Genomic DNA, 24,613 nt, shown 5'->3' on the forward strand with positions numbered 1-24,613 from the left:
GGTGCAATAATGATAGAATTCTGAATTGAGACTAGGTGAAAACAAATCTGTTTTTTTTTCTGATTGAAGATAGGTTTAATCAGTCAGTGAATCAGTCTATTGGCTGCTTTTTTTAAACAACATTCTGCCTTAAAGGACCAGTGTTTAAGATTTAGTGGCATCGAGTGGTGAGGTTATGAAAGACCCTCTCTAGATCCAGTGTTTGGTTTGTCCGTTCTGGGCTACTGTAGAAACATGGCAGTACAACATGGCGGCCTCTGTGGAAGAGGATTCGCTTCCCATATAGCTATAAATGTAGATATAAAGGGCTCATTCTAAGGTAACAAAAACACAATGATTCTAATTTTCAGGTGGTTATACACTAATTAAAACATATTCATGAATATTATATTTCATTTCTGCCAAGTCGGTTCTGCTAGATGCCACTAACTTCTACACACTGCACCTTTAAATGGGCACTCCAGCTGGGGGACATACAATAGACAAGTTTAAAAAAAGATGGTAGAAAATGGAGATGCGGAGCATGAGATATCCTAGCTTTTAGTCAGGCATATAAGTCCCGCCCTTCACAACACTGGGTCCTACATTTCCCATAAAGCAACTCAGTAACATCTTTCTTTACACCTGGTATATGCCCATGTTTTTCAAACTCCACACCCCCAATTTGTGACACAGGCCACAGAAAAAATTATACAGCTTCATATGCTACTCATGATGATTACACTGAACGTGATGTGTAAAATTGGTGCCCCTTTAATGATAAAATGATGGTTTGCTATGAGTGCTTGTCTAGCTATATTGATTTATTTAAAACATTATACATAACTTTATATCTTTGCTGGTGATATAACTGTCGTGTTGAAAGTAAACTGCCATTTTTTTGGATTGATAAAAATACAGTTATGCAAGTATGTTGAAATTTCATTTGTAACAAATTAAATAAAATGTGTCCACGCCCCTTCCTTCCTTTAGTTTCAGGACTACCACAGCTTTGTGATGCACGGCTGCACAGTGGATAACCCCATTCTGGAGCGTTTCATCACGCTCTTCAACAGCGTCTCCCAGTGGATCCAGCTTATGGTGCTCAGTAAGCCCACTGCCCCGCAGAGAGCCACCGTCATCTCCCACTTCATCAGAGTGGCACAGGTCTGTATGCTGAGCCCATTAAGGCTGTTTACTGCAAAGATTTCTAAGACAGAGCAATGTTGTTGGGGGTAGTTGTGGGGTTTAGGGTGCATGAAGAAGCAGACTGATAGGAGATGATCGCCTGGGGGCAGAGAGAAACAGCAGAGAAAGTCATAAAAAAGTGAATTATAGATTAAATGTGGAGAAAAGGGGAAAAGTCACTGTGGAGTGTTGATGACTTGCACACACGCAGCGATCATTTCCCATTAAGTGGCACAAAAAGTAAGAAGAAGTGAATTTAATTTAAAAAGGCTTTGGCAGTATTAGCATGTTAAGATGCCTACTAAGAGCTCTTTAAGATAATGCTGCTGTTAGGGGAACCTTGCATCTCCCAGGAATGAACAAAAATCTATCTTGCCTCAGCTGGATGATGATCCATTTTTGGCATTATCCAGTGTTTTTTATGGCCCTATGGGGTTATGAAATGGTCTCAACCAATGAAGGAGCATGGAAAACTATTTGACAGAATGAAAATCTAAATTTGCTAAGCAAAGTCTTCATAATTAGACAATTAAATGTAATAATTCCCAAAAGATAATGATCTCTTTGTTGCAAATTGAGATACAGGGTTTATTCATTATACATATATACACTTCCTGTTGACTTTAAAGACTTCAATGATGCATCCCACAATAGAGGAGTCACTAGGGATCTTCTGCAGGTGGCATGAGTCACAGCTGCGTATTATATATCAGGTAGAGAGAACAAAACTTGGCAGGGAAACAAACAAACTATGGTGCATTTTGGGCAATGTGGACCATTAAAAGTTATTCTAGGGAACTCTGAGTCATTATCCAGAAGTTGTGTCAGATGGTGCAGACAGTGAAAAAAATCTCCCTGCAGGATTCGCCATCACTGGGGAGTCCAGCTTTCTCTTTATGGAGTGCTCACTCATTCCTCTTCAGCAGACAGTTATTTTTTAAACAAATTTCCCACCGGTGTATTTAAACAAACATCTTGTCTAATGCAGCACAAAGTATATTGTGAACAAGTAAAGAACGATATTCGTTATCTATCCATGTATCCCTTCATCCCTTCATTTGTACATACATCAACTGAAATCATCTCTAGTCATCTACAGGTCTAGAGGGCTCTAATCTTAATCTTAACTTAATCTGGTCTCTCCCTGCCAGTTCCCAAACAAAGCTGCCAGCTCACTGCCTTGTACGGTTATTCTGACCACATGTCTGGAGACTGTCGTCCTTTCATTACAGAAACATCCCTTTAAATTGCATCCTGGGCTTCACTGTAATTGATACCATTTCAGCTTGATGTTATCATTTGCTGTGGTCCGCCAGAAGGGCTGAGTTCTCCCTCAATGTGACAATTCACTCCTCTCCACTGTGCGAGGGAAGCTCAGTCGACCATAGAAAGTGCAGATGAAGAATTTTCATCCTAATAGCCTGCAGTGCTCTGTGAATGCATCCTCGTTACTTGTTGCAATGCCTCAGTCTACTCCAATTTTTGTTTCATTTATCCTTCTCTTCATCTGCAAGACAAACTTCAGTTCATCATAATTTATTTAGCAGGGTCTCAGCAGGTTTCTTCACCTCACACTGTCAGAATACACCAGCACTCCAACACCTCAGCAGGGTTCTTGTCAGGAGAGATCAGCAGAAATCTCCTAAGCGCTTCACCCTCCTTGATATTGAACACTTGACTTTTTCCACTGTTCTCTGAAGCTATGACAGTGTAGAGGTGAAGACCAATGCTGATTCTGACCAGCATTGTTGTGTGGAACAAACAACTTTGAGAGTTCAACTGCAGATGGCCTGAGAATGACCTCCTCACCTTTCTTTATTCTTCTCTGCAAATATCTCCATCAGCAGCAGCCCAAAGTCTTCTTGCATCTTTCAGTTTATTTTTTATAGATACCGCACATATAGAGTTGTAACACAATTTCTAAACAAAACAAGAGAGCCAACAACGGTCTATTGACAGCATCTCCTGTACTGGCAGTTTGACAAGTGTTTAGATCAGTGGGTTGTAAATGGTTAAATACTTTATCTGTTTTGTTAGCATGACACAATAAGCATCATGAACATTACTGTATGTCTATTGTACTTAATAGCTTCTTCCATCTCTGTCTACTACCTTCACCTTGTTATAGAATCGATTCCACTTGTTTGAAAGACAGTTGTGTCCACATAATGATAATCAATATTTCCCACTCTAACAGACCATCCCTGCTGGAAATTCCTTTGTTAATTTCTTCCCAATTTGAAATGCCTCATATTTTGGCATTCAGATATGTAGCCCAGTGCAAGCACATGCAGGGACAAAAATTTGTTTAAGCTGATTTCAAATGTATTCAGAGGCAGCACAGAAGGTAGCCTTGACATACTTGACATTTCCCAGAGATTCCCTCAGGGTACACTGGTTGTGTCCCATTTCAGCTTCCTATTGGGAGTGCATTACAACAGAACTGACTCATGGTCATTATTTTTTTTTCTTGACTGCAAGGACTTGTGCTATAATTTAAAATGTAAAATTGTCCCTTTGTTCCACACTGAAAAGCTCAATTCCAATCCATTTCACAGTATGTTTTTTGTGTTTGTGTCTGTGGCCATAAATAGCCTACACATCGCCAGTCGGCTGTGTAATAACAGTTGGTTGACAAGAGAATGAACTCGATCTCCTGCCCCTATCATACACACAGTATTTATTCTACACCCAGTGGAAAGACCTGGCATGTTGACAATGAAACCTTTCCCAGGCCACGCTGCTGGCCACATGCACGTGCAGTTTAGATGAACCTACTCTGCAAATGCTGGGCTGCCTTCCACACTGCTTTGCCAATTGATTCCAAAGGGTGTTTGAGCTGAATCAAATGATCCCCTCTGGCAGCTCTCCCACGCAGCTGTGAACCCATTGATTTTCAGAGAGATGCCACGCAGGCAGAAGGGCAGCGTGGAGCCCTGCAGAGTGCCATTCACAAAGTGTTAACTTTGACACAGACAGGTTAGAACATTCAGTAATATCTTGCTCAGGTAAACTGATTAGATGGTGAGATGCTGAACACTTTGCAGACTTTCTCTACCTACTCAAAAAATCTCTGGCTTTGCTAGCTAAAGCTTTTATTTTTGTTTCCTGCATCTTTCTGACTCCTTATAAATCTTTTTTAACCTACAACACCCTCTCACTCTCGCTCTCTGCTTAAAATCCTTTCTGGCAGCGACTAACACATTCACAAGCTGCCTCCTCTTTCACCCTCACTCCTAATATGTCCTCCTTTTCTGTCCACAGAAGCTGCTGCAGTTGCAGAACTTCAACACACTGATGGCGGTGGTGGGTGGCCTCAGCAACAGCTCCATCTCTCGTCTCAAAGACACACAGAGCCACATCAGCGCAGAGACCAACAAGGTGCAGTAGCTGCTACCATCCTCTCATCCATCACTGATCTATTTCTGGCATCCGCAGTCAAACACAACCAGACAAATTCAACATCATGTCATGTCGATGCACTTAGCTAACAAGTGATATTGAATTTTGATTCAGTAATCCGCATCTCAACTGTGTAAACTGCAAAGCTCATTATCTGCGCCAATTACTCCTACACAGTAGCTTTTCAAAACTATGAATTTGAGCCATATTAGAAAGTTGAATGCAACAGTCGGGGGAGTTACAGTGTCTCGTCAGTTATGTAAGTCCATCTGGAGCAAAGTTTTACAGAATGTTTTTGATTTTTCTACACAAATCTCTCTTGAGACAGGCTTTCTGTTTCCTGCCAACTCTCATCCCATCCCCCTCCATTGTCTCTTCTCTCTTAAATTAATTTCATCTCCATTAATTTCATCCACTTGATCTGCAGGTTTTTAACAGCCTCATTGAACTGGTGACATCATGCGGCAATTACAGTCAATACCGCAAGCGCTTCTCGGAGTGTTCTGGCTTTCGATTCCCCATCCTCGGTGTGCACCTGAAAGACCTGATAGCTGTGCATGTTGCACTGCCAGACTGGGCTGACAAAGAGAAGACACGGGTCAACCTGGCTAAGACCCAGCAGCTGTATGCCATCCTTCAAGAGCTGGCGTTGATCCAGACCACACCCCCCAGTGTCGATTCCAACACAGACCTCCTCAACCTACTTACAGTGAGTGCAAAGACTGGACAGAATGTTTATGTGTAGTGTCCAAGATGATGACTTGAATTTAAAATGCCCCCACAAAGAACAGCTTGTACTGGGCAAAATCAGGTCACGGTACAGGTGCTGTGAGTTTGTTGCCACAGAATTTGAAAACATTCATTAACCACCCAGACAGCACTGAAGTAGGCGGAAAAACTTTCAGAAGGATGAACACTTTGTGTTCAGTGAGTGTAACAGGCAGCCTGTTTGATAAACAGACTTTGTTCTGCTGTGATTTGATTGGCTAGTGGTCTGACAAACTGTACAGTGGCCAGCTGGAACAAAATCTATGTGCAGACATAGGCCAGAGATTGTACATAACATTCATGTGTCTTACAAAAGTGAAAAATTCCTGTTCAGAAATGAGGAAGGATGAAATATAAGTAACTCCAATTATATTAGTACATGCTTAACCCGCCATCAGTTGATATTATGAATTGAATTAAAGAATGTAAACACAGTTACTGTGAGGAATATAATTGAAGTGCAATGTGGTCTGATTAATCACATATGATACATCTATCTAGTGTTACCATGCTGCTATCAAAATGTGAAATCAGACACTAAGCTGTAAATTGAAACATTTGCTGTAGACATCTACGATGAAACTCCTGTTAACCCCTTCATATAAATCCAGTTTAAGTGTGTGAATTATGCCAATTATGTTGAAAATGATGAGTTATAGTAGAAACAAGAGACACTCTTTACTGGCTTATTGCAACCTATTTTAACAACAGACAGTAGAATGTCATCAACTAGAATGAACACTAACATTACAAAATACAGAGAGGAATAAACAATGTGCCTGTTTACTTTATCTTTGGATGACTACTATAATACTGTGTTAGAAACTAGACGTTTTAGAATGATGCTTTTCTGGGACTGGGAATAGGAGTCAAGACCATATAACCCCTATTTAACCATCTCTTCATTGAACTTCACTGATCTTTAAATTGTTAACCTGCAGTGCAACCTCCTGTCTGTTCCTATATCCTGATTAAAGACTAAAGGGCTTTTACTGTCAGGACGCCTTGGCTTTACTATGACCTGACTAAAGATCTCAGTCTGGCAGAATCAGTATCTTCTTTTAAATCTATTCTCAGGAAACACTTTTATTGTAAAGTCTTAAAGAGATCACTTTACTATCTACTTATCTTTTTACTGATTTATGTTTTTTAATCTCTCTTAGATAAAGGTTATGCTATCATTACTAGTAAATGTGAAAAAAATTGTCTTTCTTGGCTAACAAAATTACTCTCTGCTTCAATTACACTCCTGCCAATCACCAACAGGAAGAAATGGAAGTCTCCAGCAGGAAATAATCAGTCCCAAAACATGTAATTACTTTCTGAAATACATTCACCTTGCATTTTAAAATGATGGTATGAAATTTAAACTAGATGCAGAAAACAGTATTTTGACTTAAACTCAAATGTAGGTAAAGGCATAATTTGGTAAATCATTGGTATTAAAGAAATGACACTTCATATTTTCAGTGAGAATTCTACATTTTTGAGAAGATAGTTTAATACAGCTTCAACTCAAATAAATTAGGATATTGTGCAGCAGAATCACAGGATGATTCTTCATCTTATATATAGTGGGAGGTTTGCCTCAAACTGGGAATACTGAGCGAGACTGATTTTAGCGTTGTTGCTGTGTGCACTTCAGCATGAAAGCTGAGGTGGTGCTTTAGCACTTCATGCTAAACTCCTGTGTCTGTGTGTATGTGTGTGTGTGTGTGTGTGTGTGTGTGTGTGTGTGTGTGTGTGTGTGTGTGTGTGTCGGTATGTTTTGGCAGATGCAGATAAGAGTTTCCTGAATTTGAGAAGGAGAGCTTTCTGAGTTAAAACAATCCCAAGAGATCAATTACTCAATCCGTCTGCAGGTGTTCATGTCAGATTGCAGCTGCCTCCCTCTTTTTTCTGTGAAAATGAAAGAAAACAGCTTGACAGGTTTTGGAGCTGAGGGGCACCAGGAAAGTTTGCTGGACAGACTCAATACCCAATTATCTTATACCACTGCTTATTGGAGTTGATCTAGCTTGAGCCCTGGAGAAGGAAAGAAAGTCAATAAATCCTGCAAAAATAAAAAAGGCATGCCTGTGTAGAGAGCTAAAAAAAAAAAAGCAAACCACACAAGTGTAAAATACAGTCTTCCTCCTATCTTAGTCACATTCATCAGCTTTTCAAACAAAGGGGATTTTATATTGGCCTAAATGTGGTGAACAATTTACAGTTAACCTTTGCCCGAAATACTGTAAGCTCCACTAAATCATTGGACCAAACAAGAAGAAAAACCTTTTTCCTTCCGCACTTACCACTTGAACTCAATAAAATCCAGGAAACACAATTACGGCAAGAGAATAGCTCTGAGGAAAATAATTTGAGGCCAACAATGGATGCAGGGGATAATTACATGTGGCTGCAATGTGTTAAGTGGAGCAAAAATAGATGCTGCTCTCTCACCTGTTGCCATAGTGGCTGTGTTAATATAGAAGATACCTCTACTTAGCAATTCATGCAATAAACAGCGTGAGAAGGCCTTTGTGTGAAATGTAGAGGCGTAGAATGTCAAAGACTCACATCCTCTTGTAAATTCACTTTGTATGTGTGGTGTCACACAAGTTGTTGACAAGCAGGCTTCAGGGCTAAATATATCAGATAGTGAAGGTTTTCTCACTTACCTCTTCCTGTATCTGGTCATGCAGATAGTTGGAAGAGGATGGGCGTTTGTCCAGGCTATGCAATATCTGTCTCAGATTTCTGCCACCACCCCAATAAGATACAATCAGAGGAATGGAATTTAATTTGTGGTACTCAAAGCATTGAAAAGTTACATTAAAAAAACCAAACAAACTCCCTTTATACATTATTGTGAATGAGCGAACAGTGGAAAGATGAATAAATGGTGATAAAGGTATCCACACATGGTATCCACCTTTGCATCTGTATCAGTAGTATTTGCAGTTGGAATGTGCCTCATAAATGCTGCTATTGGCTGAAAGCTGCACAGGAATGTATTTACGCTGTGGTGAAGATGGATGTTGGGAATTAAGAGAGACTGTCTAAATCCTGTCTAAACAGGATATCTGTCTAAACACAACAGTTAAACACTGACCCTCCATCTAAGTTCAAAGGTCCAATTATTTATATATCATTGTATACTTACAACAGGTAGTCAAATGTTGGGGGAAGATTTTAACGGTTATTTTGTTTTAAGATAGTATACTATACACAGTACTATACAAAGTACAGGGAACTTCTCTTCATGTGAATTTGGAGTTAAACATACTTTTAGAAAGTCACTTAGACACTGTAGATAGTATCAAGGACAGGCAGTATGTATCACTTCCCGCGTGAAATCATTTTTAGAAACATACCACAAAAAAGTTTTTACTTCACACAGGAAGAAGTTGGTAAATGCACTTTCACATAATGTTTTTGTGGTTGATGTCGTTAGTTTCTACCATAAATCTCATATAATTGCCAGCTAACACTGTCTCTTAACCATGAGTCATAAATGTTTATTATAGTGAAACCATTGATTACAACAGGTAAAATGTTAAAACTATACCAGCCTTATTTGGGGACAAATCTTTATTCTTTATCACAATTACTGTTTTTAAAAATGATCTATCCCTGCTCTAAATAATCCTACTTTGGAATTCTTTATCTGCTAGTTAAACCTAGACAATTATTAAAAGTCACTAATTGGTTTGTGCAATCAGTGTTTCCACTGTACAATCATCTTATGCTTCTATTGTCACTGATATATAGTTTATATCATGACAATTATAAATCTTCTGGTTGGACAATGGTGATCCATCCTGGACTGAGTGGAGGGTATATGCACAAAAATTTGGTTGTGGACAAATCCGCAGTCCTCACTCACACTGACTCCATGTGTCCTGTTCTGTGCAGGTATCTCTGGATCAGTACCACACAGAGGAGGAGATCTACCAGATTTCTCTACAGCGGGAACCTCGCAAGCCAGCGGTGAGCAGCACACAGATCTACACTATGGGTCTTGTACTAACCTTTTCCCATGTTTAGTTTAGTGATGCACTCCACGCTTGATATGAAGGAAGGTCCTGATATTCGCTGTACCTTTTGGTCAGTGTCATCCTGCTTAAGATACTGCTAGCCCTAAACTGTGTGCATTCTGTGTGAAACAATGAATCCTCAAGATTTTTAATTTATTTACATATCAGATAAACCTTCCAAATCCCATATTTGCTATATCCTAGAAACAGATGCTATTACAACTCTATCTTGAGTGCCATGTAGAAATGCATATTGGAAATCTTTGTTTTCATTCTCTCATGACATTTAAATCCACTTTAGTAACCCTTCGCTGCTTCTCTGCACAGCAGCTCTCTTTTCTTTTCTTTCTTTTGTTTGTGAGACGACAGCCTCTGCCTCCCTGGCTTGATATTGATCTCATCATGGTGTTTGGTTTTTCATTGGCTGTAGCAGAACTCCAGCCCCGTCCCTGCTCCTGACCCCAAGCCCACTATGATCGACGAGTGGGCTGTGTCGGTTAAGCCCAACGCTGACCCGACCATCATCAAGAGCCACATAGAGAAGATGGTGGAGGTGAGTTTCTCAGCCCCTACACTCCCCTCTCTCAGTGATAATTGTAACCTGTGGGGTCCAATGTAATGGCACTGGAAGGCAAAGGGTGAATTATCTGTTGTTATCCTCTCCACCACCATCTTGACATGATAACTGCAAAGCACTCTGGGCTCTCTGGCCAAATTGCTAAGACATGTAGTAATCTTACACCACAATTACAAGAGCTGGGAAGATCACTTGAAATCTTGTAACTAGTGATATTTCATTTTTTACAATAATACCTTTCAATTTTGTATTTTATGTATGATAGAAGCAGGACCATTAAATTGTTATACTAGTTAAATATCCTGAAAGGGGGACTTCATAACTTGAAAGAAGAATTACACAATCTTTGTTCTAGCTACATATGGCACTTAAAAACCATAAGCAAAAGAACGCACCTGAACTCAATTCAATACATTCAGGGAATTTGCCACAATGGCGTTACTTGGTCTGGTCGTCTTGGTCTAACCATTAGCTTATGATGGCTAATGTTAGCCAATGTTAACACACTTTAGATAGATATTGCTGTAACTGACATTACTGAGTTAGTTAGCTGACTTTATCTGACTTATCTCTAGTTGTGCTACTGTTGCACTATGTTTTAGCCTGTCACAGATACATATTTCAGTGGTTTTATAACACAGCAGGCGACATGTTCATTGTTTCCTGAATTTGGTTCAATTCCACCGGCTCTCAGGCAGGCAATGACTAATGAAGCCTTTAAAGCAACTTAAAAAAATATTGTTATATGAAGGAAATTCCATTCAATGCCATTATCCTGTAATAACCAAATGTTAAGCAAATGTTTAATAGTTTGGCTTTAAAGTGAAACCTTGTAGCATGAGCAACATCCACAGTTAAAGAATAATGGTAAATGATAAAAAGTAGTAGCACAAGTAGAGAGTGGTCATGAAGTCAGCAAGCTGTCTTAGTGATGTCACAAGATATATACAGTATGTATCCTAAGTTTTCTGACATTAGTTAACATTAGGTACTAGTGTAATGAATTGAGCAAGGGTTGGGGTTAATTCATTTCAACTTACATAGTCATAGTTACATAGTCATGTTTGGAAATTACTTGATTGATAGCTCAAAAGCATGTTTAAATTATCCAGACTGCTATTCCATAATTATGATACGTATAATTTTCAAATTGTGGATGCAAATGATGTGTTTGTAGATGACAATGTAGATGACAGTGAAATGATTTTATTCACATATTTTTTAAACCTGATCCAAAACATGCACATGCTTTGTGTAAGATGATTTAAGGAATCAACTTATTTTACTTACTTATTTATTCCAGTGGATTACGTTACAGTCGGGACTGACATTGCTACTCATTAATACTCTATAGTAGAATACATGCTGAAACTAATCTTTACAATCCTCACAGTCTGTCTTCAAGAACTTCGACACAGACGGTGATGGCAACATCTCCAGGGATGAATTTGAAGCAATTAGGAACAACTTCCCTTACCTCAGCAAGTTTGGAGAACTGGACAAGAACCAGTAAGCCTTTGCAGATTTATTCAATGATGTAGAATCCATGCGGTTTACAGACTTAGCCAATTTACAGACCGATCCAGTCTTTCCCGTGTCAAACTCACCTCTCTTTGCTTTCTTTCACAGAGACGGGAAAATCAGCAGAGAAGAGATGATAGACTACTTTATGAAAGCCAGCTCTCTGCTGAACTGCAAGATGGGTTTCATCCACACTTTCACTGAGGCCACCTATGTCAAGCCCACATTCTGCGAGCACTGTGCCGGCTTTGTGAGTAAAGACCCTCTTCACATTAATCACATTTTTGAGCTTGTGTTTGTACCTAGCTTATAACCACACTTAACTATAAAACTACTGTATGTGTAATACTTAATAGATGGTTTGAAATACAAATCATAAACCTTTCAGGCCCCCATGAAGGTCTTAAACAAATATTGATCTTTGCTGTGCTTGCTTTTGTGCATTGATTTCTTCACTGACCCAATCAATGGCACGTGTCATAGTTTGTTAAAAAAGGTTAAAGGTCAGTTGTGCTCACCCAGCTATTCCCAGGTTATGTAGCCGCATAGACTGACTGCACTTCATTAAACGTCTCGGCAGTCACTACAGCGCATGATCGCCTCATCTCTCAGAGGTTCTTCCTGTCAGGTCAGGGTAATGCCAATTACTATGAGCTACAGCCACATGCTGCTGAAGTTGCATTCTGGGAAATATGGGAGGAAGGTAATTGGGCGAGATGATAACCCTCCTCTTTGGCAATGTTACATCTGTGTGGCTGTGTGTGTTTATGTGTGTGTCCTCTGGCCCTTAACATTCCCGAAAGTCCCCTAAGGAGCCCTCTGTTATTTAGACACAGACAGTGAGTCAGCACTCAGCTGTAATGAGAACAGGAGAGGAGCACTCATATTGAACCCATTCGTTTATATGTACTGCATATAAGCTAGAATCGGATTGTAAGCCTCAAAAGACTCATAGATTTTAGTGTATAGGCTTTCATTAACACTTATTTAGACACACACTCATGCACAGAAATGCATATTCTCCAGGGAAGGCTCTGGCGTTTTCAAACCATCATGAGGGGAAACTCAGAATAGAGAGCAGGGAAAGATAAGGACTTTGGCAGCATGCTTCTTCCTTTGAATATGTCTGTGTGTGACAGCAGTAGATACACCAGCCACTTCCTCATCTGCCTGCTTTGTCCTTTCCTCTTGGCTGCTGTGCAAAAACAATATTTTCCCGCAGTCCATTTTTCAGCATGTATCTCTAACACAAGCTGAAGCAGGCCTCCTGTAAACACTGCAGAGTTCACTCACCTCCAGTGTCTCACATGGATCTTCATAATCTTCTGCTGTTTTGCCTGCAGCCACATTTGGCCTTACATCCTATTTAATGGCACACAGATGAGTTTTTTAAATGCACAAAGCGAGGAGACAAAGTACAGAACGTTAGTTTTTTGCATCTCAGGAGGACACAGCAGGTTTGTAGCTGGAGGCTGAGAGCACTTTTAATTGAGATATTGCAGTGTGATGCACAAGGCTCTTAACGCTTTTGACAGTCTAGCTTTATAGAAATAAAATGACACACAAATCTCTTGTTTCGTCTATTATTGCTGGAGTTGTTCATACCGTGTGACAAAGACTCAGTGTGTTAGAGTATTTTAATTTTTTCTCACTGGGAAAAATGTCTCCTTTTGCCCAAAGCAGTCTGTCTGTGCAGTCTATTCTACAATAAAGCAACACAATCAGCCACATTTATTGTTCTTGGGACTGATGACACCCAGCGATTGATTTCCAAGGTCCAAAATGGACATGTTTGGGTGACCACATTTTTCCAGGTAGCAGATTTGGGCAGCAGAGAGGTGTGCCAAAACAAAACAAATCTGTTCCCAGTCCCTGTAACTTCATCTAAGCACAATGGATTTGTCTTGTTTGCAATGATTTTGCTCCAGCTAGTTGAGAACACATACTGTACAAGACTTAATCAACAGCTGTACAATCATGTGTAAAGCCTACACAGCTCATCAGGTTGATCATTTACTATAGATGATGGCACACTCCCTTTTAGTCAAGTCACAGGACAATTTTTTTTCTCTGTGTTGGTACATGACAGACGCTTCATACTCTATGTACTGTACAGATATGACAGTGGTTTCGATCTTCTCATCTAACTCTTGTCAAAAAAACAAATAAGTATCTTCCCCCAAATTATTCCCAAATTATTCCTTTAAATAAACCACAGCCTTGACTTTTAAATTCATTACAGCAATGTCCCTGAAATAAGGTATTTTCTAAGAGTACAGCATAACAATAGTTAGTAGGTTTCAAAGTACAATGAACTAGACTTAAAACATAAAAAATGAAAACTAAAGTTCACAGGTTCTATCACCAGACAAGTCAAAGTGTCCTGTGAAAGATACCAACCCAAGAATGTGAATTTGAATTGAGCAGATGGCAAGTGGAAACTTTCCTCAGTCACTTTCAAGTAACTTTATCTGTCTGTACTTGGTGTAATATCAAACAGTTCAGGAAAGCAGGAACCAAATGACATGTGATTGTTGTCACTCATACAAGTCTGGTAGAGAAAGATAGAAGACATTTGGTTTGACAACACTGTATGTAGTTCAAGTTCTTTCCTCGAGAATAAATGCCCTTAAGAATTGGCACACTTGAAAAAGTATTATCCTCCATTCAAAATGTTCTGTAATAGTAATGAAACATCCAATATTACAAGTGCCAAATCATTTTTAGATTAATAGAAGTTTTCTAAAAGCTTAAAGCATCAAAGAAACAAAGCAAGTTAGTGTTTTATTTCCAGCTCTTGCTTGTGGTGCATTGTGTTTTACAGTCTACAGAGGCAGTAAAGGTCAGTCAGTGTAGGCAGAGCTGTGATGATAGTTGTGTTTAGATGTTCTGCTCGTAACCGACTTCTCTTTGTTGTAGAGCCTCTGGCTGTGCTCACGATTTCCCACTGTGTTTGTGTGTGTCTTTGTTTGTGTGTGTGTGTATATGTGGGTGTATGTGTGTTTGCATTCACACATGTAGGTTTGTGTGTGCATCTGTGGTGTCGAGGTGTGTGTGTGTGTGTGTGTGCGTGTGTGTGTGTGTGCGTGTGTGTGTGTGTGTGTGTGTGTGTGTGTGTGTGTGTGTGAAGAGGTCAGGATATTTTGTGCCTCCTCAGATGTGCCAGTGCAGTGTGTGATCTCCAGCTCGGCTCTTTCATGTCATTGTTCCCCCACTGTCTGTGCGCGCCCCGCGTCCCGCTTGATCTTGGTCCCCCCTCCACCCCCTCTGTCCCGCCAACCTCATCTCTCTCCCTCTCTCTTTCCCTCTGTCTCTCTCTCTCACTTCACATCTCTTTCTGTTCCATTGTGCCTCTTTCTTCATTTACTTTTTTCAGCCGTCAGTAGGTACCTCAGCATCAATGGGGGATGTCAAGACGTAGACTATATGGGTGTTTTAACATGTTTTAGCCCATTACCTGCTAATTGTGTATACTTTATCTTTACTGCCAACCATTTTCCAAAGCATAAGTTTTTAGATTAATTTCCTTCCTTTTAGGTGGTTTCAGTACACAGTTCACCACAGCCTGAAGAGCCTTGTTAGTGATAGTTAATACATTATATTGTCCAGTGTTTTTGTTAATGTAGTTGTGCAAAAAGGACATTTTGAAGCTTCTCCTTGATGATGTATTCAGGCACAGCTGGCAAACAAAATTAGTCAATGAAAGTTACCCCAGATGACAAACAATCAACAAATGTGCACATTATGAGGAGGAAAAATGTGAAATTTGGTTATGTAAAGGTTCAGATGTCCCCAAATATACCAGCAGTTCTCACCACATCACACATTACATCTGATACTCTACGGAGACAACACACCAGAAATAGTGAGGGAATAATGTTCCAGATGTTTGTGATCAGTTTATTCATATTCAAGAGCACTTTAAGGTTCCTTGGAGTTACTACATGTGAACTTGACTGGGCACTTGACCTCTGTATTCTTACAGTATACATATATTTAGTTAACAGATTGAAATATTCAAAACCACCAGATTTGAAGCTTAAGTGTATTCAGATTTGATCAGATATGAAGGTTGTGATACGGTTACAGTAGATACTGAAATGATATGTAAAGCAAGATGAAGGTAAGTTAGTGAAAGCGGTGAAGGAGGCTTCATTATTCTATTTATATTTGGCACTAATTACTTTACATTTGTTCATTATACATATTAAAGCATAACGTATGGATGAGCATCGCAGTTCCTACAATAATAGACCTCTCATTCAACCTACCTTTTAACATCCCTCTTGCCTTCATGGAAATGAAAACATATCCTATTAACACCCAACTTCTTTTTTAGATATGGGGTTTCTACAAGCAAGGCTACAAGTGTAAAGGTAAGAGTACAAATCATTTTGATGTTGTTCCGCGTGTGCTGCACAGACATGTGTGTTCCACTCCGAAGGGTAAAGCTTCAAAGAAATAGCGATTCTTTTTAACACCATCGATTCACAGCCATCACACACTCACTCACACACACACACACACACACACACACACACACACACACACACACACACACACACACACACACACACCCTCTGTAGATAGAGCTCCACAGAGTTGGAGTGCTGAGTAAATGTCATCAACACAGAATCCATGGCAAATATATCACAGTCTTTTGCTGTATGTCCACAAACACAGCCTTGCTCACCAACAGCTGGATAAGCTCCATCAGCTGAGACCACACTAAACACAATGCACAATTACTTATTATTTCTCCCAGTAGACCAGTGTTGGGAGAAGCTGGTTAATTTCACAAATGGACATACACACAGGCAAGCAACCTTCAACCCCTCCTGTCCCCCTCTCATCCTCATGGTCATTAGCTTCACACGCACTCAGCTTCCTCTTTCTCCCGCTGTGGGTGTACTGCTAGTGGTCTGTGCTGATGCTAAAATTAAGTTGTGATAATCTGCAGATGTTCAGCACTGTAAATAAGTTAGACTACATATGTTTCCTTCCACATATCAAGCAAAAACTTTGGAAATTATGTCAAATCTAAAATGCAAATCATGAGAGTTTCCATCTGCTGGAGTCTTTTTAAGAAGTGATTGATTATAGCTCAGTTTTATGAATGGGAGAAGTTTATGTGGGTTAACAGTACTGATTCCACTGCTGTCAATGTCAACAAATTAGTTTCCATAGAAAACTAATTTGATTAATAGGTTTCCATAGGAAACTTATTTGTGTGTACAGCACAAAGCTATGTGTGTCACTGCACCTTTTGTTACCTTTAATGGCTTTGTGTGTTTTGTGTTCTGGAAGTGGCATCATTTCCCCAGTTAAGCCTTATATCAATGTGAAAATAGTCTGAGAAACTGGATCTACATGTTTGTATGCAGAGGTCTCATGTGTCAGAGGATGTTATGTAGCGATATGTTCCTCATTCTCTTCAACAACAAGCAGTTCAATCACTAACTTTCTCTTGTCCATTTTCATTCTCAGCATTATCAGCTTCATCATTCATTCAGGTTCATTTCAGGTGGGCTAACTAACGCTTATTAAATAGCTTGCAAGTTATCATCAAACATTTGAGTTGCATAGCAACTAGAGTAATTAATGCTCCTTGGGGCCTTTGAGGTTGTGCGGTCTGTTACTAGCAGTGTTCATAGCACTGTGCATCTTTTGTTTAGGGGAAAAAAGACTAATTTCTTAATTACAAAGACATATTCTACTTAAAGGAAGAGTAAAAAAATATTACAGCTTTTCTACATAATGCTTAGATGGTAACTCTTTTATTAAAACAGAAACACAGCAACATGATTGCTCCTTATGAGACAGAAGGAGGAAAAATGGCACAGAGGTAAAAAGAGAGCTAACACACACAAACAGATTCATGCATTACTTTGTACGTTCTACACACACATACACACAACCCATTCGTACCCCCTGAACTCTCTACTCTAAAGGAGTATATGTCGCCAAGTCAGACTGGGAGTGTGTGAGTGTTCTGGCTTGTTCCAGTGCATTAATGAGACCAGAGGAAGTCAATGAGAGAGCCCCACAGCTATTCATCCCCATTACCATTGTGAGCCTGTACTCAGGGAGGTAGAGCGATCGGCAGGGACATAATTGAAATGAATCACCCAACGCAGTCCAGGAGTGGAGTGTGCTGAAAACTCAGAATCTGTGTGCGTGTAGCTGTATGTGTGTTTTGGGGAAGTAGACTTTAGAAATTTAGACTAAGATAGAAGAGGCATCTCAGTGTCACAGTTACAGTCTTCTAACTTACATATCAACACTAAGATTCATACATAGATTCTGTTACTGATGCAATATCAGATATCTGATACAATAAAGGTTTTTTAATTGCCTGTACCTCAGCGTTTTATGGTTCATCATGAGTGACCAGGCACTTGACCACTGACTGGGATGAGGCTTGAACTAATAATACATTTCCCACTGAGGAGAACAAGTAGAATTTTGTCTTTTTAATTAGCCTATTATACTGTCAAGAGGTGGTAATGACATGGAATTCTAATTTGCTAAACACTTTGTTGAACGTGTCAAACATCAATGAAAAATATTTACCAATGGTGTCAAGGAGAATTTAAATTTTGGCTACTGTGACGGCACTACTAAGGTGTGTGTGTATTCAGGTTCTTTGACACGTGTTTTCTTGCTGCCTTGCTCGATGATCCGTCGGCCCTCTCCTCTTAGACTCCCACTGGTTGACAGAGTTATTGTCAGGCACAGTCGTCCTCAATGTGTGTGTTTGCCAGTGTTCATGCATTTGCATGGCGTGTAGGAGCACTTTCCTGTCACTACTGGCTCTCCCATTTGCCCCGATGTTTCTGTTTGCACCCGTCCCTCTATCTGACCCTGTCCCTATCTCTCCACCCCATTCCTCATCTTCCATTTGCTCCTGGCCTTCCCTTCCCTTCCTCTCATCTCACCTTCTCTCTCGGTGACTCTCCCTCCCTCTCCTCCGACCCTCCCGTCATCTCCTCCTCTCTTGGCACCTCTCCCTGCTGCCGTCCTTCTCCCTCCACATGAACACCACGGTGGCAGCCTGCGGGGTGAACTGCCACAAGGCCTGCCGAAGCCGCCTGGCCGTCGAGTGCCGGAAGAGGACCAAGAGCATCAGCCACGAGGCGCCGCCAGCTCTCCAGGCCAGATCCTACAGCTTCCCTCCACCTGCCAACACCCCACCTAGCCTGCAAAGCTCAGGTGAGTGGTGTCTTGAGGCAGTCAGATGGGTCATGTGACCAAATGCATAATTAGTTTTATTTCATGTCTTTCTATTGCACAGGAGCAAGAAAACTAAACAAAAACTATATTAAAAAAAACTTCATTGGTTTGGCAGATATTTCTGCTGCATTCATGTCATAAAAGAATATTTGTGACATTGCAGTTACAAACACCAATTTCTAAATGTTGATGCCTTTGAAACCTTTGAAATTGTTGCGACTACAGACTTCAACACACTTTTGTTGCTCTTTTTGGTAGTTATTCTCAGCTTTTCACATTTAACATATAAACACTTAGTGGAACATCATATATGTTATATATATATATATATATATATATACACACAAGTATTTGGTTGATGGTGAAGTTAGAATTAGAATTTAACATTTCACACATGAAACTTAAGACTAATAAACAGTCTTTTAAGGTGTAGAGTTCTGTTTTTTTCATATGACATACATGTAGTATGAAATAATTTCATTAGCTTTCTTGATTTTAGGCAAGGCACAATAGAGTGCACTAATGTGGTCATGTGAAACACTCACAAAATGTGCAAACACCGGCAAAAACACTGGCAGAAAAATACACATTTCTCTTTCGAAAAACACAATAACGCAGACACATACTAAGAGGAATTTTTATAACACATTTTCAACACTTCATGTCACTGCTGCAACACCTCCACTTTCTGAAGGGTGCTTTTGTCTTCCTCCAAGCATATGGAGCACTGGCATTTGGAAGATATTCTCAAACAATAGAGATTAATTTGCAATGGAAATGTGATTGACCCACCACAGCGAGGCCAGTGACTCATGGATGCAGTGTTTTCATCAGACATTAGCAAAAGTGGTGCCCTGTCTGGCTCTGTTTTATATCAGTGTGACCTTGCTTGATCAGTGGAATGACAATGCTGCCAGGCAAATAAATTGTCATGGCAAACAGACAACAGCCACACATTTCATTAACTTTAGGTAGTAGTTTGCATTTCCATTTGATTGACCAATCTATGCCTTATGTTTTTTTTTATCATCACCTTCTCTGTTTCTATCAGTAATTGCTGAAGAGGATTTAGAGTCAGTGGAGGAAGGAGTGTTTGATGTCCACCTATAACCAGGTGAGAGAGATGTTTACTTTGGCTGCTAAAGAAAAGTCCTCCTGTCACTTATTCTCACACTCATTGCATTCCAACTATGATTGTTATTTACATTTTTGATGTGCCTATGCATCTTCAGTGTTCCTTAGAGATTTTTACTTGAGTTAATAATATTTGTTATTTTACCCCAAAGCAACTCCTGGTGTCCTAAAAAGTTCATTGTGTACTGAAGTAATGTCATTTGAGTCACTTTATCAGACTTTGTGCAGCTCCCTCTTTGCATAGCTTTATATTGTTTTTTTCACATATACAGTAGAATTCCCCAACACCTGAGTTGTATGTGTAAAATCAGGGCAGTTCCCCTTTAATATTCATCAATTAGCATTACATTAGCATATAGCTTGTACAGCAGCAAATAGATAAGTCACATTTGCTGAACATCTGCTTTTTGATGAACATAAATGCATTTTGAGAAATTTGAGATTTGTATAAACAAGATATAATAAGAGGTGCTAGTAGGCTGATGATTTTTAACTTTTGAACAGAGCCATGCTAGTTGTTACCTCCTGTTTTCAGTCTTTGTGCTAAGCTAAGCTAACCAGCTGCTGGCTGTAGCTTCATATTTACCATGAAGACATAAAGTAAGAGTGTCATCAATCATCTCATCTAACTCTTGACAGGAAGGTGAATAAGTGCTTTCCCCAAAATGTCAAACTATTCCTTTAAATTTGACTATCCAAATAAAGTGTATCTGCACAGGAAATATCTTGATGTGATATCATGCATCAACCTTTTTGGCTTGTGACCTTTAAAACAAAGCAGTGTCTACTTACAACCTCTCTTCACAGGCTGTGTAAACGTATGAGCTGTGAGCAGTTCAATCAAATAGCAGTTTTCTTTCTCATATAGGCAGAGCTAATCAGTATTTTTACAAGAAAAAAGCTTTGAGAAAGAAGACCATATAATCATATTGTGTCTCCTCAAATTTATCTTGACCACTTAGCAGGTACTAACATCCTCCACCTAACAACAAAACTAGGAATGTACAGAAACTCTGCCATTGTATGTACACTTTTTTCACAGTGCTTATGTGTTTTTATGTAGATTTTTCCTTGAACATCTAAACATGTGCCACTGGCTGTATCAGTCACTGTATCACAATCCATGCAGGAGCTTGAACTGAAGTGTGATTTTTATGAGGCCAGTTCTCTATTTTAGAATCCCTCCTACAGTTGGTGTGCAAGAAGCCAAATCAGCGACTGTTGGGAGCCAGACACAGAATGTGCTACAGTATGTCAGAAGAAATGTCAGAGAAATTGCACTGAACACAAGCCAGGATACCTACATGCTGCCACACAGTGGACACATACTGCTACTGCAACAACAACTCCACTCCACTTAACTCACATGAATGTGACGACCAATGTGAATGGAATGTCTTTGTATCATTTTATGTAAAATTTCTGCATTTTGACTACATGTTGGCCAAGAGTGTTACTGTAAAATCTTACTATATGTACAAAAGTCCAAATAATTGTATATTCTTGGTGGAATGTTAAAGTCAGTAGAGTCAATAATTTGAGTGCATTTTGCTGCAGATTGGAATGACTGTCTACCTTTTCTTTAAAACATAAAACATAAGAGGTGCTGTTATTGCCAAGAATGTAAACCTTTCTCCCAGACTAAGCTACCGTCTTCTTAATCTGAGAAGCTCTGCTTTTTGTTGTTCATCTTTCTTTGAAATACATTTCAACGGTCCGGTAATAGGACAAATTTTGATGTCAGATAAAATACTGTTGATTTTGTGGTGGCCGACTGAAGCATGATGACAAAAGCAACTATATTGCCAGCTAAGGAAACAGCTGAAATGACTGTGTGCACAGTTATAATTAAGATGAACTTTGAACAATGTTATATTTTTTTCATGTTTACCTGAATATCAGTGACTGTCCTATAGCTAGTTATTGCTGTGGTGTAGTTTTCAGTATACAGTACTGTCTTGTGCCAGTGCACTGATAGATGATCTGTCCTCTTGCAGTACTGTGAATGTAGCAGAAACAGTGAATTGCCGCTGCCAGATGAAGAGCTCATCTTCCCGAATAAATATGTTGACAGGAGAGAGCAAGAAACTGGCTAACATCCCACTGATTCCTCTGCTAGTTTTAACTATATTTATTAGTTTTTGAATGAGCTACAGTTCTGAGACTGTCAGTAAAGACAAAATAATCAAAAGAATAATACCAAAACAGAAGTAATGAGGCTTTTCATTTGACAGCAGCATATGAAAAACATTTCCTTGAGAATCTGTTTTCCCGCAAGTTGTATTTTGCTGTTTTTATCCTGCATGCTTCTCCCTTCGTGGCTCTATGCTCTGGCCAGACGTCTCCGTTGCTGAGGCTTCTTTCCTTTTTTAATGTAGCACGCCAAGTTATCATTTATGTAGGAAACATGAAGTTTTGAAATTCCAGATTGAGGACATCAGTAAATATTTCTGTTGCTTTGTGCCTGTGGAGAGATGAATTCAGACTTCGAGTGCCATATTATTAACTGCTGGTTTGTCATTGAATGAGACTCCTGACATTGCTGGTATTTATTTTTCTGTATAAATTGCTTAATAGCTGCCGATCCTTCTCTGTGACTCCCTGCTTGACGAAGGATGTTTGTTGTTATTCTGTGAATGAATCTTTCAGACTGATGTCATGCTAGTCCTTGTGGTCCCCTGATAATTCTCCAGTATTAAATGCAGCAGGTATCACTCTAATATATGTTCTGGGTAAGAATTTCTGTGACTAATAAGAATGATACAGAAAAAAAACAAAGTTTTGTCTTGTCTTTCTGCTGCTGGAATTCAGTCACACTAGTCCTTGATGTTTCTTTAGTTTCATTTAAACTTGAGCAGGAGATATTTTCAGCTTTCAGCAGCTTCTTTGATCTGAACACAGTCTGTTTTACTTCAAATTTTAAATCCGTTACCACTAATGCTGGTAATCCCAGGGGAAAGACGATGTTTTAGGTGATTTTCATGTTTTAACTTGAAAAATTCATTGAAGAAATATTCTCTGGGTTGGACAATTCTGCAAATCTTTGGTTATTTAAAAGTTTTCCAAACCAATTAGTTTCTCAGAAATACTCAAAGCAGTTTTTTCTGTTCATGAGCATTTTTGACATTTTGGAGGTAACGCCCATCCAACACTTAGGCAATATTGCTTTACAGCTGAACTTGTAGAGCTGAAATCTTTTTCACATCTAAAGAAGAATAGCCCATTTGAATACCACGAGAATACCCCAAAGCACATTGGAACTGCTTGATGCAACTACTTTTTCATCATTTCCCAACTCCACCCTTTCCAACAGAAAACAGTTTCACAGTAATTACAGCACAGCAACATTGGAAACAAAAAATATCTCTAACCACATCCACTCCTAAAACAGACTCATCCAGACATTGGAATCGATTCTACAACTGCCACCACACACTCCTGCCATCCCTCGTGACTGTGATCCATTGTCCACTGGCCATCTATTATAGACATTAATAACCAGTCTCGAATGAGCCTTGCAGTCAATGCCACATCTAATTACTCTCAGAGATGAAGTCAGTCTGGGCCTCTGATTGCCCGGCTCCCAGTCTGTATGTCCTGTTCAATGGGAGGACATTGATCCGGCTATATCCAGCCTTTGAGTTGGCTCATATCTTATCCAGTGCTATGATACTGCTAAATGCTCTCATGTGGAAACCAACAATGAGCTGATGAACTGCAGAGGTGATGTGTTCATGACTTGGCCTATCGACCTCAGTCACACACATAGCGGTGTACAGCTTTGACCACATGATTATGCAACTGTGATTCATCCATTTCCTGTAGCTGTCTATTCGCCCAGCAAGGAAATACCAGGACCATCATAGATAAATAGACAATTCACCTTAATGGCCATTTTTGTGTCTTTAATCAAACTGACTTGCATGCTGAAGCAACCAAAAGACAAACAAGCAGAGTATACAGACGCCACACAGAAAGGATCAGGGACTGGAAGCAAACAAAGAACATTCTTGCTATTAGGTGACACACAAGGCAATGTTCCTGCATGCAATAAAATCAATTTTGAAATGTCCAGCTTTGTGTCTTTACCTTGATGGTGGTCGATACAGGATAGACAAAAAGAAAAGCTGGAGCCATGTCGTAAACCTGACACACTAACGTAATATCCACTTTGAAATATTACTCTCCCTATATCTCTCCACCACCACTTTTCCTCCAAAGCCTATACACGATTGCGCCTTAAAGTGTGTGTGGTCATTGCCTACTAGAGCATTGAACGTCTCCTTTAGCCCGGTGATTGATACCTCCCATTCAGCTATAGAAAAGCCCTCCTAGCAGCACAGCCATTTAGCCAGCAGCCTGAGTGATATTGATCTGAAAAGTCTGAAATGAGGGAAATTGAATAGCATGGCAGCTAATTACATAGTAATGAAGGCAGGAGGGAAATAACCTCACACATTGTTAGCACTCTCACACTGCAACCTTGATTGCAAGGAAAGGGAAGATTTTGGGCCTGATAGCTGAGCATTTTCCCCTTCAGCAGATGGTACAGGTCTATAGTCCTGTGCAATTAGAAAGAAAATGCTATGCATACCTCTCTGATAGGCTATAGAGAAAGCTATTTGTGCCAAAGATATTGGCAGTAAGGCATTTTAGCAGCTATATATATACATTAATGGTTATCATGGATGGAGAAAAGGATTTTGCTCAAAGAGTAACTACATGCAGTATTGATTTGTTTGAGTAGCAGATCACTCTTAGATTTCCTCTTGTAAGACTAATGAACAGATTA

General features: G+C 39.6%; 1 protein-coding gene across 2 annotated transcripts in view; it reads left to right on the forward strand.

Moving 5' to 3' along the window:
• The window catches only part of LOC122973680 (RAS guanyl-releasing protein 2-like), a 38,459-nt gene extending 15,873 nt beyond the window's left edge, over nt 1-22,586 (forward strand). Inside the window, exons 7-17 of one of the 2 annotated variants that reach the window (XM_044341392.1) lie at nt 973-1,146; nt 4,432-4,548; nt 4,997-5,278; nt 9,235-9,309; nt 9,790-9,909; nt 11,327-11,442; nt 11,563-11,704; nt 15,794-15,830; nt 18,508-18,666; nt 19,739-19,801; nt 20,999-22,586. In XM_044341392.1, the coding sequence (XP_044197327.1) occupies nt 973-1,146; nt 4,432-4,548; nt 4,997-5,278; nt 9,235-9,309; nt 9,790-9,909; nt 11,327-11,442; nt 11,563-11,704; nt 15,794-15,830; nt 18,508-18,666; nt 19,739-19,797 (1,281 nt within the window). In that variant the 3' untranslated portion in view covers nt 19,798-19,801; nt 20,999-22,586. Of the gene's footprint in view, nt 1-972; nt 1,147-4,431; nt 4,549-4,996; nt 5,279-9,234; nt 9,310-9,786; nt 9,910-11,326; nt 11,443-11,562; nt 11,705-15,793; nt 15,831-18,507; nt 18,667-19,738; nt 19,802-20,998 lie in introns of both variants that reach the window. The other variant, XM_044341391.1, reaches the window with a different exon arrangement.
• The last annotated feature ends 2,027 nt before the right edge of the window (nt 22,587-24,613 follow it).

The sequence above is a fragment of the Thunnus albacares genome, chromosome 22 (assembly GCF_914725855.1).
Source record: "Thunnus albacares chromosome 22, fThuAlb1.1, whole genome shotgun sequence".
Taxonomy (NCBI): Eukaryota; Metazoa; Chordata; class Actinopteri; order Scombriformes; family Scombridae; genus Thunnus; species Thunnus albacares.